General features: G+C 36.6%; 1 protein-coding gene across 10 annotated transcripts in view; it reads left to right on the forward strand.

Annotated features, from left to right (window-relative positions):
* Positions 1–18,165, forward strand: part of GULP1 (GULP PTB domain containing engulfment adaptor 1) — a 256,891-nt gene that overhangs the window by 201,831 nt on the left and 36,895 nt on the right. For all 10 annotated transcript variants that reach the window (XM_044241127.1, XM_044241128.1, XM_044241125.1 and 7 more), the window contains 2 exons: positions 6,416–6,514; positions 10,532–10,669. In XM_044241127.1, the coding sequence (XP_044097062.1) occupies positions 6,416–6,514; positions 10,532–10,669 (237 nt within the window). The remainder of the gene's footprint in view (positions 1–6,415; positions 6,515–10,531; positions 10,670–18,165) is intronic.

Here is an 18,165-nt window from a genome sequence, read left to right on the forward strand (position 1 = left end):
CTCCAGATGGAAGTCTTGTGTGTTTATCCTGTCTTAAGTCATCAGTAGGTTGATGCATATTCAAAGTGTGAATAGCTTTGTGGCAGATACTAGCTTTGTCCTATTAAAAGTTAATAAATATCAACCAGATCAGGGAAACACATTTAATAATAAATATGAATCCACGATTTTTTTTTAATGTGGCACATTCTTCCTATTTGTCCATAATTTCTTCTGTTCAACAACAACGAAAAATGGCAGTGTTCCCCAGGGTTGGCATTCAGTAGCTTTGCCTTTACTTGCTTGGACAAGGGGGACTCGTGCCCTGACTCAGAGGCTGGTGAGGGCGTAGCAGCTCTCACAGGAGATCACGTCCACTAGCGGGAAGTGTGGGTTCCAAAGCAGAATTTTGTGACACCATGGGCTAAAGATGTCCCAGTGCCAAATCCCAGAGGATGGGGCTGTGTCCCTGCGCAGACGTGGGGACTGGTGAGACCAAGAGAGCAGAAGAGACATTGAATAAGCGAATCCATGCTCATTAACACATTTCCTGAGAAAATTCTCTGTAACATGCCACATATCTTAGCACATTTTTCCAAGTGCGCCCCATTCCAGAAGACCCTGTTCTCACTGAGATATGAAGATGTGAAAAATTCCTTCAATAGAATTCTCATCTTTATCTCATTAAGAAAATCTCACAAACGACTGCTTTTTTTGTTTTTTCTTTTTTTACATAATTCACTGTTTTTTGCTGTATTCTCATGGTTTTTCCCAGAAATAAACCTGCTCTAACTTTCTTTAGTTTAGAGATTATCCAGTTATTTTACAAGAGGGAGAGGCCTTTGATCTTGACTGGCAAAGTCTTCGACATGAAAAACATGCCTTTCTGCCTTGAGAATGTCTTATCAGGTGGAATGGGCTGATGCGTATTCTGGGGGAAGAAAGTAAAATGGATAATAAGTTTATCTTTGCACTTTACATGTAAATCATTTACTACTGCTTCCAAGTAAATATGCTGAAAGTTTCCAAAATGATATCTTTCCCATTTGGGAAAAAAGTGAACTGGGCAGTCATTTCTTTCCATTGCTCATTAGGTAATAATTCAGACTTGGCCTTGTTTGATCAGTGCTTTTAAGTACTAACAGAAGATTAGAAAGACTCATAGTTTTTGAACTGTGAACATTTATGAACTGTGAACATTTAGAATAATATTCTCTTCAAAATATTCAAATATTCATAAATTCAAAAATTCAAAAAATATTCAAATATTCAAAATATTGCAAACTCAGCAATGAGTCCAGCTTCACTACAATCAGAATTTTTTATAGAAGAAAAATGGTATTTATACTTAATGTGTCTTTATGTTTAGGAGGTTCTTTATTCAGTCAACTCAGATCCCAAACCAAAAGGATTAAATTACATTATGACCAGGTGGCATGCAGAGGTATTTGAAATGAAATGCTTTTAAACAGTGGCTATTTTTCATACATTTTCTGGAGACTTTTTGCAGTTCTATGTCATTTTATATTTGGGAATGTATTCCCACTAATTAAAGAATGTGATTTGTAGTTAGTATGAAGTATCATTTTTAAAAAATGCATGTTCACTTGATAATTTTTGTTTTTCATTGTCTTCCAGAATAAATGTTTATCTAGTAAGCAATCTTTATGCTGCTGATTGCAAAAATTTTATAGATCAGGAAAGTGTATTTAAGGGTAATGATACATAAACAAACTAAAATAAATGAAACAATGTTTTTTATCTAATTTTATTTTATATATGTCTTGGTGTCAGAGGTTCGAGCTACAATTCAAAGCCTTCAAGAATATTTGCATTTATTTTAGAAATGTAGACTCTGGGTCCTCTTTAATTCTGTTGTCATGAGGGAATGGCCAGAAGGTGGTGCTGTGGTTCTACCAAAAAAAAAAACAAAAAAAGCTCATTAACTGTTTTGTGTACACATCCCCCACTTTAATTTCCTGTTTATTTTTCTGTTTATTTTATATATGTATTCTGACTGCCTTTTTATCCATTACAGTTCAGCATTTAATTTTACTTGTCACATAAGTTAATATTTTATTTGTATTTGCTCATTTTTCAAAATTTTGTAATCCTTTAGGTACTGGTTTCTGATAAGAATTTTAATATTTAGGATTAATATAAGGTGACAGGATACTTAGAATATTTTCAATAGTGTATTTTTTATGCTCCTATGTTTAATGATGCCTGATTATTTTTTGAGAAAAACTTTTAAATTTTGATTTTATTACATATAGTTTTTCTATCAGTTTAAGTGTTCATCATAGTGTTAAGTATGTGTCCCAGATATTGCATAGGACACACTTACACTAAATACCATGTATGCATTATATGTGCACACATGTACGGAGTGTAGATGTGTATTCTAAAAAATGTTTTTTTTTTTTTAAGTCACCATTTAACATTTAACAGAGAATTTATACTTTATAAATTTTTTCTTAAATAATTTTATAAGTGTTAAAAATTTTTTTAAAGATTTTTATTTATTTATTTGATGGAGAGAGAGATCACAAGTAGGCAGAGAGGCAGACTGAGAGAGAGAGAGAGAGAGAAGCAGGCTCCCTGCTGAGCAGAGAGCCCAATGCGGGACTTGATCCCAGAAACCTGAGACCATGATCTGAGCTGAAGACAGAGGCTTTAACCCACTGAGCCACCAGGTGCCCCAATATAAGTGTTAAAATTTTTACATTCAGATTTCATATTTGCCATAACAACATATTTTCTGTTTTTCAGTCATGGTCAGCCATTTCTAATTCTTAATCCTGTTTTAGCCCAAGATTTAAGAAAATAACAAATTTTCCAAAATGTAATAATTTAAAAACCCTCTCAACTTCTGTATATTTCATAGTATTATTATTGTAATGAATTTCATTTTTAGTAGTGTTTTATTTATTTTTATCAATACAACTAGGACAAATGTCAGAGGACAGAATGTATTTTATAAACAGTCTGCTTGTGATGTTTACATGTGCATGAATATTGATATATATATGTCCAAAGCTTCTTAGTTTCTCTGGGAGATAAGCAGGGGGCCAGCATTCCTCCACGCCAGTGTTAGAGGCAAGATCCCACACCCCATACAGCTAGATTAAAATTACGTGATGCTCCCTCAGCAAAGGAGGCTTTGGGAATTGCTGCTGAGTTCTGCTGATCTTGGTCGTTTTTCCGACCTCACTCTCTCTATGTATCATAGCACTGTTTTTTCTTCATAACCAGTTATTCAACTAATAAAATGTTTAGGGCTTAATTTAATTTATACATACATACATACACAGCTGATTCCCTGTAGGATTATTAGGAATTTCCTTAATTAAGTTAACAATTTATAAGAACCACAAAGAGGAAGAGTAGCTCTGAATATTTGACTCATAGTAATAAATTCATTGGTTTTCTTTCCTAATAATGTATATTCCCTTAGCCATATAGTTAGATTTCATTGTTTTAAAGTCCTTTGAGAAATAAATAGAAATTGCATGATTGTGCTGTTGAAACACAGTGGTCCTCCTCCCTGTAAGAAATTTTCTGTAGCTGTTCTACTTTCTAGTGACATATACTTAAGTAACTCTGAATATCCAGGAAAATACTTCATTTTTCCCCATCTTTTAATGGTGGTCAAGGATTGTTTCTGTGTATTTGTTTGTTGTATCCAGATATTCTCCAGATGCTTAGGCTTTACCCCCTTTGAATATTTTTTTATTGGATTATTATATACAAATTTTGATGGGTAGATCTCTATCTAGACTACCAAGAACAAATCCACTGAAGCAAACGTGGAAAGAAATTCACAGAAGGCTCCTCAGGCATTAACATTCAAGTAGCAAATAGGGAGACAGGAGAAGATAATGTAAGTGAGAATGACGAGCAGTCTTCAGCCTGTAAGTTAGAAGTATTGCGGAACACAGTTAAGAGGTCTGTCAGGCTTTGAGATAGAGGGGGCATGCAAACCTAATGCAGTAATCTTCGATTTCGGAGAAAAATGGACAGGAGTGAGAATATTCTGTTTAACCTACAGATTGAGCAAATACAACCTTAGGCACCGTTGTTCTCAACAACGTGCAGCCGTTGAAGCCAATAACCATCATAAGCCTTGATACGCATGAAAGTAAAACTGGGAAGTTTGTTTTTTTTTTTAATGTAGAAAATGTGTTGTGCAAAAGAAAAGAGTTATTTAGTGGGTAGCTGGGAAACTAGATTCTCAGCCTGACTGCTACAAGCCCATTCTATGACCAAGGTGCTGGACTGGGGGACCTGTCAATCTTTTTTGAGCACAATTACTTCATCTTGATAAGAAGCGAAGAAAAATATCTCAGAAGCCCTTACGTTGGATATTTTATTCCTTTTTCTTTATCTCACTCTTTTGTTTTCTTTTTCCTCCCTCCTTCCTCTCCTATTTTTTTTTCTTTTCTACCTGTAGCCCCCACTTTTTCCTTTTTTTTCATTTCTTCCATGATTTCTTCTCTTCTCCTGGCAGAAGGGAGTCCCTAAGTGAGGTTTCATGTCTGTGGTTGTTCTGCGATAGACTTTGGGAAACTGAAAGGTCGCAGGAGAGGTTGTGTTCAGATGTGGAAAAGGCCGCAAGAGCCACTCCTCAGTGTCTTGTTTCTGGAAAAGAGCCGCGTCCAGGAGGCCCTCTTAGCCTGGGGCTGCAGCCTGACATGGGAGGGGCTCTACTCGGAGGCCGTCACAGAGGGGGGAAGCCACTGGTTTATTTTGTGAGCCTTCCTACGTGAAAACCCCAAATTGTTTTAATTATGCCGGTACAGGAAGGAGATTGAGAAGGGAAAATAAGCAAACTGAATCTACTTTCTTTGGGAGAGAACTAGAATAATTTTTTAAGGTCTGAAAACAGAACATGGTTCTTGAAGACATGCAACAATTTTCTGGCATGATTTCGTCCAGTTCATGTGCGGACCGTAAAACTTCTGGATGCGAAATGAGCACTGCCTGCCTTCATAGAACAGGACAGACAGATCGCTAAAAAGTTATACCTCCCCGGGTGAAACGAAACAAATGGTTCTCCTCCTCCCCGGGACAGCACGGCAGACACTTGAAGGCATCCGTGTGTGCATTAATTACATCACTCTCATGGCAGTGCAGAGCCATGAAAAGACAAAAGGGCTTTTAACCACTCTGTGCTTTAGAAGGGAACTATACCATGTGTAGTCTCATCTGTCCTATGTTAGAGAGAAATGCACAATGCAAATACAACTCACAAAAGAAGACTGAAACCCCACCCTGCCTCACATATAGTCTATTTTGAGTCAAATGAGATGATCCATATGCTGAAAAAATGTTTTATAGGCAGGGAATAACATTTTGAGGCCCTAGAAGAGGGGTAGAAAATCCTGGTTTTTTCCACAGTTCCCCCCCCCATTTAAAAAAAAAAAGGTGGGGGAGGGTAGAAAGAAGGAAAGTAGGGACAGAGCAGCATTGCCAAAATCAGGACACTCGGTCAACGTCGAACTTCAGATAAACAATGAGTAATATTCATAGTGTTAAGTATGTGTCCCAGATATTGCATAGGACACACTTACACTAAATACCATGTATGCATTATATGTGCACACATGTACGGAGTGTAGATGTGTATTCTAAAAAATGTTTTTTTTTTTTTAAGTCACCATTTAACATTCATATTTAACTGGGCTCTTGGAATATTTTTCCACCAGTGAATCTGGCAATGATAGGAGAGAGACAGGAACTCCATTTACAAAGTACATGGATGTCGAGATTCTCTTTTTTTATGTTATAACAAAACCTAACAAGCATTTGCATACACCTACCAGTTGAATAAGAAGTTACAATAAATATTACTATGAAAGCATTGGAAAATGTTTAGGTTTTTAAGATACAATGCTAGACTGAGTCTGGTTCTTTTAGCAGGGATAATTACTTCAGCTCTTAACTTCAGTTTAAATACGGTGACCTTTCTCTTTGCATTCATTGATTTGATTGGGTAGGATGACGTACCAAATGAGGTAAGCATCTAAAAATGGCGAAGATGGTATATCCAGTACTGGTGAACTGTAAGTTCTCTAAAGGTATTAAAAACAAAAGATCCACAGAGAAATAAATTGATCTTTGCTTATCTTGCCACAGTTTTCATTTTCTTAACTACTTAGTATGAATATAATTGTTTAAATATAATGAGAGAAGTATTAAAAATTTTTCTAAAGGCTACTGAATATCTGAATTTAATGCTAATAATGGTAGATTACTATGATGACTAAATATTTTGAAGCTATTTGGGTTTATAAAATACTTTATTATGGGTAATAATTTATTTAATAGAAGTCTAGCACTGAATGCAATCTCCAAATACATATTACATATATGTTTTGTGTTCATTTTCCATGGAAACAGAATTAGAGTTTTCTGAATAACTTTTCATTTGTAGTTTGCAAGACATATCAAGAAATCCGAAGGCCAGAAAATCCCTAAAGTTGAGCTGCAAATATCAATATACGGGGTAAAAATTCTGGAACCGAAAACCAAGGTGAGTGTTCCTTTTGAGTGTCAGAAGCACTCTAATCCTCCATTCATTGAAGTTATGCTCCTGTTTCAGTAAGTAAGATCGGTTACCAACCGGACCTGGCTAGTTCTCAGTTAATGACAATTTACGATCCTGTAGAATTTTTAGGAGAAAAACAACTTTTGGGATTGCCTCCAAAGTGGCCTGTTTGGGGATAGAAGTGTATTTAATAGTGTTTGGTCTTGTTTTCAGCAGTTGTTCTTCGTGTGCTGCGGAGGAGATGGGGGAAGGGTGGTTCCCCGAGTATGAGGGGACCGAGCTGTGTTGTTTGTTGAAGTGTCCAGGACTGCCTCTCATTACCTGTAGACGTAATTGGTGCATATTAGTTTGCTACGGCCACTGTGATCATAGTACCACAGACACGGTTGCTCAAAGAAACAGAAATTTATTTTCTCAGTCCTGGAGGCAGGAGATCTTAAGACAACAAGGGCAGTGGTCGTCCGTTTCCTCTGAGGCCCCACTCCTTGGCCGGCCGACGGCTGCCCTCTTGCTCGCCTCTTCACACGGGCGTCTGTGCACACGCACCCCTGGTGTCTCTGTGTCTGTCCAGTTTCCTTTTCTTATTAGGACACCAGTCACATTGGACAAGGGACCATCCTAATGAGCTCACTTCAATGCAATCTCCCCTTTCAAACCTTATCTTCAAATACAGTCACATTCTGAGGTATGGGATGGGTTGTAAGGCTTCCGTGTATGAATTTTGGGGGAGCATAATTCACCCCATAAGACATCGTGAACTTGTATTTAAGAGCCTTTTCCCCTAAAAATCCAATGAAAAAAAATTTAAGTATAACCCATTCTGGCTTCACATTCATTAATATGGATTTGTTATGGATTTCATTGTTTTTACCCCAGAGACCTATGTTGAAGCCCTAAGCCCCAGTGTGACTCCTTGGAGGTAGAACTTTTAAGGTAATTATGGTTACATGCGGTCTTAATGAGGCCTTCATCTCCTGGAACTGGTGGGGTCCTGATAAAGAAAGAGATATCAGGGATGTGCAAACAGAGGAGAGGCCATGTCAGGACGCAGTGAGAGGCTACCGTTGGGAACATGGAAATACGGCTAAACGCGGAGTAAAGAGATAAAGAACTTCATTCGTGTTTACACTTGACAGTTAATAATGACAGATCCCTGGAAGACAATAAAATATAAAGACCTAATTCTACAAGATGAGCAATGCTAGTATGTGGGGTGTGTGTGCGTGCGTGAGAGAGAGACAGAGAGGTGGATCATGGGAATGCAAATGCAGCTCTCTGTCATCAGCTGGTGATCTGTCCTCGTGACAAGTCCCCGCAAGAGTGAGTTGTGCATTGACAGCTGTCAACCATATCACTCTATTCTCCAACCTTGGACTGTCAGACGCAACTTCCTCCCCATCCTAACTCTCGTTTATCAAACATCAGTGCAGTGGGATTCAACTCACTATGATTAACCTATTGAGTTTTGAGCATTAGATTTTGCCTTACTCAGATCATTGACACAAAAGCTTCCCTCCCTGTCCCCAGGTCTCAATTTCCTAGACTTAATAGCTAATTAGTAAGAGACCCAATTGAATTTTTCCCTAAAAACATATACGTTTTCCCAAGTTTTTAATAGGGAAAAAAAAATATCTTTTTTCATCCCTACCAAATCAAAGCAATCTTGGAGTTTTAAAATCTTGGAAATGTCTTATAAATTCAATAATATTGCATTTGAATAGAGAGCAACTGACTCTTTAGCCATATATTGCATATGAACATAGAGTATCTGAACTTTTCATCCACACACAGAACATACTGCATTTTGGATCCACTAAAAGAAAAGAACCTGAAAAAGGTTTTACCAGCTCCACTGAGCATCAGGACCCCAAGGAGATTCCTGGGAGTCCTGGTTGCTAGAATCCACTCAGGACTTTCAGGTTCAGAATCTGCTAAAAAGACTTCGCATCTATATCATAAAAAACAAACCCAGCACCACCCCATGTAACTCTGATACAGCCTGTTCTCAGACACGAGTTTAGGAAGTGCTGTTTGGGGAGACCTACGTGAATCAGAACAAGGTCTTCCTTTTTTTTCCTGCTTCGGATTATTTTACTTAGTTGTAGTGAAAAAAATATTATGCTTGTTAAATAAATTTATTTATATTAAAATGTACATGTATGAGGTAGGAGTTAAAAATTCTTTATTAATCTAACATGGACTTCATAGAACATAGACTACTTTTCTATGCCATGTGGTTGAATGAAGACAGAAAAGAAAAGCCATCTTGGTTGGTTCCAGTCTCTCTCTCTCTCTCTCTCTGTGTTTTCCCTTTCTTCTTTTCTCGCTGATCCTTCAAACAAAGATCATGCAGCGGTGGAAAGAGGTGGTATAAGGGAAATGGGGATTTTCTTATTCTTTGTTCCAACTCCAATAAAATATGGTCAGTGTTAAAGTGTAATTGTGCTTTCACTATGCTTGACTGTGTTCCCAAGTCTGTCCGGTCTCATCAAAAACTAGGGCTACATTTAAAATTCACAAAGATTTATCACAAGAACAAAAAGTTCACAAAAATAATAAAATTACAAGTTTTAGCTTCCTAGTCTTCTTTTGTCGGAAGATAGCTCTGCCAATCTAAACAAAAATTAAGATGATTCCCGACTGGCATTACCAAAGGCTTTCTGTGACCATACTGGGCGGTAAGTGAACAGGGCCTGTGGACGCTTTACCGCCAGCCTATGTGAATGGTGCGTTTTCATGTTACTTGTAGTTTCTTCTACAAGTAGAAAAAAAAATCAGTCGTTTTTCTATGTTACGTAGTCATGGTATTTCCTCTATATTGTCATTAACATGATGATACTGTTTACAAACTGGTGTGTGCCTGCTGTCAGTATTTGGAAGCTGCAGGGGGGCTCAGTGTTGTTTGATTGACAGTATTAACCCTAAAATAAAAAATATGTCAGCAAAAAAAAGGACTGGCTAATCAGAAAAAGTATAGAAGGACAGTCTCAGACAGATATGGCCATTGTCCATCTTAGCACTAACCCCGAGAAAGAGAAGATGTCCTCATCAGATGCTGCGGTTAAGTTTGGCATCGTTCCTTCCTGCTGTTGAAATGGATGCATCAAGCTATCCAGTGAGGACAGAAATGTTACATTCGTATAGCGCGCTTCCTCATTCTAATTGTCATGCTTGCCTTTAATGACTTACCATTTGGTTATTATGCAGGGAAAAAATACAGTGCTATAAACAGATTCTCTTAACATCTATCTCTGTATCTTATTTACTCATGTTCAGTCTGATGAGCAGTAATGGGAATCAGAGTGAAAGATCAGATCTCATCAAACCCTGAACTTGGACAATGTTAGAATGTATATATTATATGTCTGTTATATATATGTATATATATATAAAATATGTATGTGCATATATGAAAAATATAAAACCGTATATATATTTCTGATTAGTAGGGTTGATTCATTAATTAAGATGCTTGATATGTAGCCCTTCCTCATGAGGACATGTAAAATACGATTTGATGTGAAAACTAAGGTTGAAGTGGTGGTGTTTCATAGGAAATCATGTGCAGAAGAATTGGTCTTTTAAACTGTAATGTTAGTGAGGAGAAGTAAGGTAAAATGAAAACGTTCTGGTAAAAAAGAGTTCTGCTAATTCTGTAATCTTGTGGAAGTATCTTAATTCTCGGGGCCTCGGTGTTCTTCTAAGTGAAGTTTCAGAGTTTAAAGTAGTCTCTCACGGTTGCAATCAGAAAGTGCACGCACCTCTGACCCTTCCATATCCTGCTTGTGTTTCTCTACGTCCTGCTGAGATCCACCGGAGTTTAGTCTGACTCAGGAGGCCCGTCTCCTGCACGTATTTGTTTAAGTTTGGGTGTATGTGAAACCGAACTTTGACAGATGATTGTTTCACTTTTAAAGTCATGAGCTGTATGTTACAAACACAAGCTGGTATTTCAGAAAGTGGGCAAAAATCTCAACTGTTTATCTCCGTTTGTGTTTGCAGGAAGTCCAACACAATTGCCAGCTTCATAGAATATCATTTTGTGCAGATGACAAAACTGACAAGAGGATATTCACTTTCATATGCAAAGATTCTGAGTCAAATAAACATTTGTGCTATGTATTTGACAGCGAAAAGTGTGTAAGTATGCCAGATGTTTTAGGGTGGTTTGTTCTGTTTTACAAGCCAGGAATTGTCTTGTTTCCGGCATTACTGAAGTATTTGGAAATGAATAAGGTCTGCAAATACTTAACTACACTAACATCCATCCTGTCCTGAGAAAGTGCTTCAGGGCTTCATCCCTAACTGAATTCTCATGTTCATGGGCGCAGGCTTGCATGCAAATTTCTGTCCCTAGAACGTCATGCCTGCTTATGTTATGCATTTATTTCCTTTATCATCATGTATTTATAATTTTAATCTCAATTATGACTTATCAGTAGGTACGTAATGCAAAGAGTAATGGTGAGCAGAGTGTTTCTTTTTTTCTAGAATGCGATGGGTATGATAAAAATAAATATTTTAAACTCCAGGAAGTAAAATCTGTGTGGCTCCTTTAAAAAATCTCCAGTACTTTGAAAAGCTGGTTCTTGATTTTCATTATTCAGAAAACTTAATATAATGAAAGGTAACAGAATTGTATGTGCATGAACGTTGCCTGCATGCGTGTGTGTGAGCAGATGTAACCTCCGGTTCTCAGCAAGTAAGATCGTTTAGGGAATTCTGAAGTTAAGTCCTGTAATAGTGCTTTTAATCATCTGGAATCTTCAGAAAACCACACATCTTGATTATAATAAGCATAAGCTAATGTGAATCATAATCTAGTTTGACATCCTATATAAAACATAAGATACAAATTCCAAACACACATGCAGCCATTAATGACTTAATGAAGGAAGAGCATCTAACCTCGGCAACATCACCGGCTTAGACTGGTGAAGGAACTTCATTCACTTATTTTCTTATTTTTCTGCTGTCAAAAATAGCAAAGAATTAATGTTATTATCATTCCCACGTGATTTGTTCCTCTGGTTCCAGTATGTGAGCTGCTTCTTTTTTTTTAAAGATAAAGATTTATTTATTTATTTTAGAGAGAGAGAGGGCATGAGCTGGGGGTGGGAGTGGGAGGGAGCAGAAAGAGAAGGAGAGGGAGAGAAGAGACTGCAGGAAGCGTGGAGACTGACACGGGGCTTCATCTCGCCACTCTGAGATCCTGACCTGACCTCAAACCAAGAGTTGGGCACTTCACTGACTGAGCCAGCCAGGCGCCCCAGTATGTGAGCTTCTTGAAAGCAAATACCTTTTTATTTGTCCATGCAGCTCCTGCATTCAGTGGACAAAAGATACTCAATGAATTTTTCCTTATAGAAAAAGTTACAAAGCGTAGAGTAAGTTATTATATGTATCTTTTAAGCTATAATGCTCTAAAAATGCAAACTAATGTGCTAAGCTCTTGGCATCATAGTACTTTTTTGAGGTTTTGATGATTATGAAACATCTCATCAGAAAAATATGCTCACCCATATGACAATTTTATAGGCTCAGTAAGGCATTTTTTTGTTTGCTTATTGTTTTGAGGGTTTTATTTATTTGAGAGAGAGTGAGTGAACAAGAGAGCAGGAGTGGGGGAGGGGCAGAAGGAGAAGGGGAAGCCGACTCCCCACTGAGCAGAAAGCCTGGATGCAGGGCTTGATCCCAGGACCCTGGAATCATGACCTGAGCCGAAGGCAGAGGCTTTACTGACCCAGGTGCCACCCAGGTGCCCCCATAAGGCATTTTCTATAAAGTTCAAGTTGTTTTTGAAATTTATCGTATTGAATGAGTGGGTTATATTAGATATTCCAAGTGTTTCTTTACCATGATCATTTGCAGATGTTTTTCTCTCTGTGGTTGAGAGGATGAAAGTTGATATTTGTTGAATATCTTCTATGTGTAAGATATAATAACCTTTTACCACTTATCCCAGGCAGTAAACTCAGTTGTCCTTCTTTCTTGCTTTACACATAGAAATAAATGGCCTTGGGGTCCTTTGAAATACTCATAATTTGAATTCATTATAAATGTTAGCCTTCTTACAGTTGTGTGTCACGTGTTTTTATTTGATCTCCATCCAAATTTATTGGATTATTTAAAACATAAGCTTGCCAGAGTAACTGCATAGTTACATTATTTCAAAAGTATAAACTCTGTTTCACCCTAATCATAATTGTTTATATTTGATTTCAAGAATTTAAATTCCTTGACCCATTGTTCTCTTTGGATATAACATACTAACTATTTTTTCTTGAGTGTTGAAGATAATTTCTTGGAGCCTAAAGCAGTGGCTCATAACAATTAGTGTATCTAATATTCATAAAGAGGGCTCTTTGGTTTTCACTTCAAAAAATAAGTTCATATTGATTGAGACTTGATCTCAGGAAATCTGTATTTAGCAAGTTCACCAAGTGATTCTGCTACAGGTAGATGGAATTCTGGGCTTTGAAAAGAGGTCCAAGTTACTTCTTCAGCTCTAAGAGTGCATGACTTTTGTGAGCTCAAAGAGGCTATGTTTCCTCAAAATTTCATTGTATCATTTTACCTCAAGGTTTTATTTGCTCTAATTATAATAATGACTATATTTACAAAATTGATTTGATATGTATGTTGAACTTTTGACATGCCATCCTCTTTAATTCTCATTTTAACTAGCTAATCATGGAAGATTAAAACAGGAAAATAAATAATGGCCCAATTGGCAAAACTCTTTCCTCTTTATAAAACCAAGGCCAGAGAAGTTGAGTGAGTTTAGCAGTTTACAAAGCTGGGTAGTAACAGAGTCAGGATTAAAATGTAAGATCTTAGATTACCATTGTAACGTTGGTTTCCATCATGCTGTATTATTTTTATAATTGTGACTGGTTCCAGAGCCCATCCACTCTTATTGGGGCCTTCGTCTTATCTACTCATTGTATCTTTTTTAGTACTTCCTGAAGTTGTTGAATGTTTGAAAGATAGATAAAAACCAATCATAGTATGTCATAAGACTGAAATTCACTACGTTGTAAATAGTTTCATGTTGTATTTGTGAGCTCCCTCCCTCCATGGTGACAGTGAGGATCACCTGGGGAACTAGAGTATCCAGTACTGCCAAGAAGTAATGTAGAGAAGCCAAATGCAGAAGCTGAACCTCTACCCAACCAGGTGGTAATGAGGTAGTGATCTCCGTTCCCATTCTCCTACTGGAATGGTGTCTGAGTAAGCCACTAAAATGCAAAGCTTAAATAATTTCTAAAGTCTTATAATATCAAAAATACCCAAAACTTAGTTAAAAGTCACTCATCATATCAAGAAATAGGAATATGTTAAACTAAATGAAAAAAAGATTACCAGTAAATTCCAACACTGAGATGAGATATTAGAATTACTGAAGATTTTTAAGCAACCATCATAAAATGTTTTAAATAGATAATTACAAGCACTCTTGAGACACATTAAAAAGTACAGAATTTTATCAAAGAAATAGAAAATCTAAGCAAGAAAAAAAAAACAATAGGAGTATTAGAACTGAAAAACTACAATAACCAACTGAAAAACTCAGTTTCTGGGCTCAGTGGTAGAATGGAGAGGACAGAGGAAAGAATTAGTGACCTGGAAAAAGGAGAGATTATAAAATGTCCAATTTAAGCAATGCAGAGATAATAGGCATATGCATGCACACACACACACACACACACACATAATATAAAAAGAAAACGGGACTTCAGAGATCTCTTAATCTGTAACAATATGGGTGACATTTATGTGTCATCAGAGTCTTGGAAAAAAAGAAGAAAAAGAAGACAGCCTTGAAGAAGCACTTGAAGAAATAATAGCTACAAAGTTCCCAATTTTGATATAAAGCATAAACCTATAGATTCAAGAATTGAGTGGACTCCAAACAGGATAAACCCAAACAATTCCATGCCAAGATGTATCACAGTTAAACTTCTGAAAACTAAAGACAAAGAAAAATCTTGAAGACACAGGACATAATCAAGTCCTATAGCAGAAAATTAATCTTAAATACAGTTTATTTCTCATTAGAAACCATGAAGGCAAGAAGAAAATAGCACAATAATTTTGAGTGTTGGGATGGGGGGGGAGAACTGTCCAGAATCCTATATCCAGGAAAAATACATACTTCAGGAATTAAGGAGAAATTGAAAAATTATCAGATGAGAGAAAACTAAGATAATTTGACCTATCCCAAATGAATGGCTAAAGTAAGTTCTCTAAACAGAAAGGAAACAATAAAAAAAGGAACCTTGGAACATGAGGAAAGAACAAGCTAAGCAACCATGTGGGTAAATCTTTACTTTTCTAAGTTATTATTAAAAATACCAACAGCATTTTTCACAGAACTAGAATTTTCCAACAGTCTTAAAATTTGTTTGGAATTACAAGAGACCCTGAATAGCCAAAGCAACTTTGAAAAAGAAAAGCAAAACTGGAGATACCACGAATTCTGAACTTCAAGTCCTATCACAAAGCTATAGTGATTATAACAGCACAGAACTGTCTATAATAGACAGATTAATGGAAAAGAATAGAAAACCTAGAACTGAGGTGACAATTATGTTTTCAGCTAATCTTTGACAAAGCAGGAAAGAATATCCAGTGAGAAAAAGACTCTTCAACAAATGGAATGGAGAAACTGGACAGCAGCATGCAGAAACGAAATTGGATCACTTTCTTAGACCATACAGAAATGTACAAAATGCATGAAAGACCTAAATGTGATGAAACCATCAAAACCCTAGAGGAGAACACAGGTTGTAACCTTTGACTTGGACTACACCAACTTGTTTCTAGGTATGTATCTTGAGGCAAGGGAAACAAAAGCAAAAACAAAGCAAAAATAAACTATTGGGACATTATCAAAATAATGCACAGCAAAGAAAGCAATCTACAAGGGTGCCTGGGTGGCTTACTTAAGCCTCTGCCTTTGGCTCAGGTCATGATCTCAGGGTCCTGGGATCGAGCCCACATCGGGCTCTCTGCTCAGCACGGAGCCTGCTTCCTCCCTCTCTCTCTGTCTGCCTCTCTGCCTGCTTCTAATCTCTATCTGTCAAAATAATAAATAAAATCTTAAAAAAAAAAGCAATCTACAAAACTAAAAGGCAACCTACAGAATGGGAGAAGACATTTGCAAATGACATATCTGATAAAGGGTTAGTATCCAAAATATTTTAAAGACCTTATACAACTCAACATCCTAAAAATGAATAATCCAACTAAAACATGGGCAGAACGCATGAATAGACGTTTTTCGAAAAAAGACATCCAGATCGCCAATAGACATATGAAGAGATGCTCAGCATCTTTTCACCAGGGATGAATGAGGGAAATACAAATCAAAACTCCAATGAGATATCATCTCACACCTGTCTGAAGAACTAAAATCAACAACACATGAAACAAGTGTTGGCAAGGTTGAAGAGAAAGGGGAACCTTCTTGCACTGTCAGTGGAAATACAAACTGATGCAGCAACTGTGGAAAGCAGTATGGAGATTCCTCAAAAAAATTAAAAATAGAACTATCCTATGATCCAGCAATTGTACTACCGGATATTTACCCAAAGAATACAAAAATACTAATTCAGAGGGTTGCATGCACCCTCATGTTTGTAGCAGCCTTATCTACAATAGCCAAATTATGGAAATCGCCCAAGTGTCCACTGATGAATGGATAAAGAAGAAATGGTGTGTGTGTGTGTGTGTGTGTGTGTGAATATATGTGAATATTACACAGCCATAAAAAAGAATGAAATCTTGCCATTTGCAATGACATGGATGGAGCTACAGAGTATTATGCTAAGCAAAATAAGTCAGTCAGAAAAAAAGAAAAAAACCACATGATTTCACTCATATATGGAATTTAAGAAACAAAATAAATGAGCAAAGGGGAGAAGAGAGAGAGGCAGACCAAAAACAGACTCTTAACTAAGGACAACTAATTGATAGTTACCAGAGGGTGAGGGGAGTCAGGTTAAAAAAACAAACAAACAAAAACCCACAAAACTTTCTGATGTGATTCTAAATACATGCATATATATAAATATGTAAGGTGATCGTATTATAAATAGGACAGTTGAAGGAACATAAAACTTCTTTCTACATCTCACTTGAACTCGAGAAATGACAACACTAGTAGACTGTGATAAGTTATATAAATATAATATGCATCCTAGAGCAATCATTTAAAAAAACTATACAGTGAGATACATTTAAAATGCTATTATAGGTAAATCAAAATTCTATTATAAAAATACTTCAAAAACTTGCATCAGTATAGTAAAAAGAAAATAGAGAAAGAAAACAGGTGGGGAGCCTGGGTAGTTCAGTTGTTAAGCATCTGCCTTTGGCTCAAGTCATGATCCCAGGGTCCTGGGATTGAGCCCTGCATCGGGCTCCTTGCTCAGCAAGAAGCCTGCTTCTCCCTCTCCCACTCCCCCTGCTGTGTTCCCTCTCTCGCTGTGTGTGTCTCCATCAAATAAATAAATAAGATAAAAAAGAAAACAGGTGACAGGAAAGAAAAATGTAAATGGCAAACTTAAGCTTTAATGTATCAAAAATCACATTAAATATAAATGGTCTAAATAAAAGAGATGGTCAGAGTTACATTTATCCAGACTTAGATTTTCTATAAGAAATATTTTGCAACTATAGTGATACTGATTATACAGGAAGATTGAAAAGAAGAAAGACTAGAAAATATATATTATGCAGGCATAATTAAAGCAAAAGTATAGTAACATCAGATAAAATAGACTTCAAAATAAAATTACCAGGGACAGAGAGGGCATTATATAAATAAATAAGGATCATACCACCAAGAGAGCCATCTAAACATGTATAACCAAACAAAAAGCTATAAAGTAAGTAAAGTAAAAACTGATAGTTCTGAAAAGAAACACAGGAAAAATAGAAAATATACAAATATAGTTGAATTTCTTACCAAAATTGAGAGAGCACCTAGACAGGAAATGATCAAGAATATAGAATTCAAAAGATTCCACCCCCAAACTGCTAGAACTCATACAGAAATTCAATCATGTGGCAGGATTCAAAATCAATATACAGAAATCAGTTGCTTTCTTATACAATAACAATGAAAATATCGAAAGGGAAATTAGAGAATCAATTCCATTTACTATAGTACCAAGAATCATAAGACACCTGGGAATAAACCTAACCAAAGAGGTAAAAGATCTGTGCTCGAGGAACTACAGAACATTCATGAAAGAAATTGAAGACACAAAAAGATGGAAAAGCATTCTATGCTCATGGATTGGGAGAATAAACATTGTTAAAATGTCTATACCGCCTAGAGCCATCTCTACTTTCAATACCATCCCAATCAAAATTCCACCAGCATTTTTCAAAGAGCTGGAACAAACAATCCTAAAATTTGTATGGAATGAGAAGAGACCCTGAATTGCTAAGGAAATGTTGAAAAAGAAAAAAACTGGGGGCATCATGTTGCCTGATTTCAAGATTTACTACAAAGCTGTGATCACCAAGATAGCATGGTACTGGCCAAAAGGAGACACACAGACCAGTGGAACAGAGCAGAGAGCCCAGATACGGACCTGCAACTCTATGGTCAACTAATCTTC

This window comes from Neovison vison, chromosome 3 (genome assembly GCF_020171115.1).
Source record: "Neovison vison isolate M4711 chromosome 3, ASM_NN_V1, whole genome shotgun sequence".
NCBI classification, from domain to species: Eukaryota; Metazoa; Chordata; class Mammalia; order Carnivora; family Mustelidae; genus Neogale; species Neogale vison.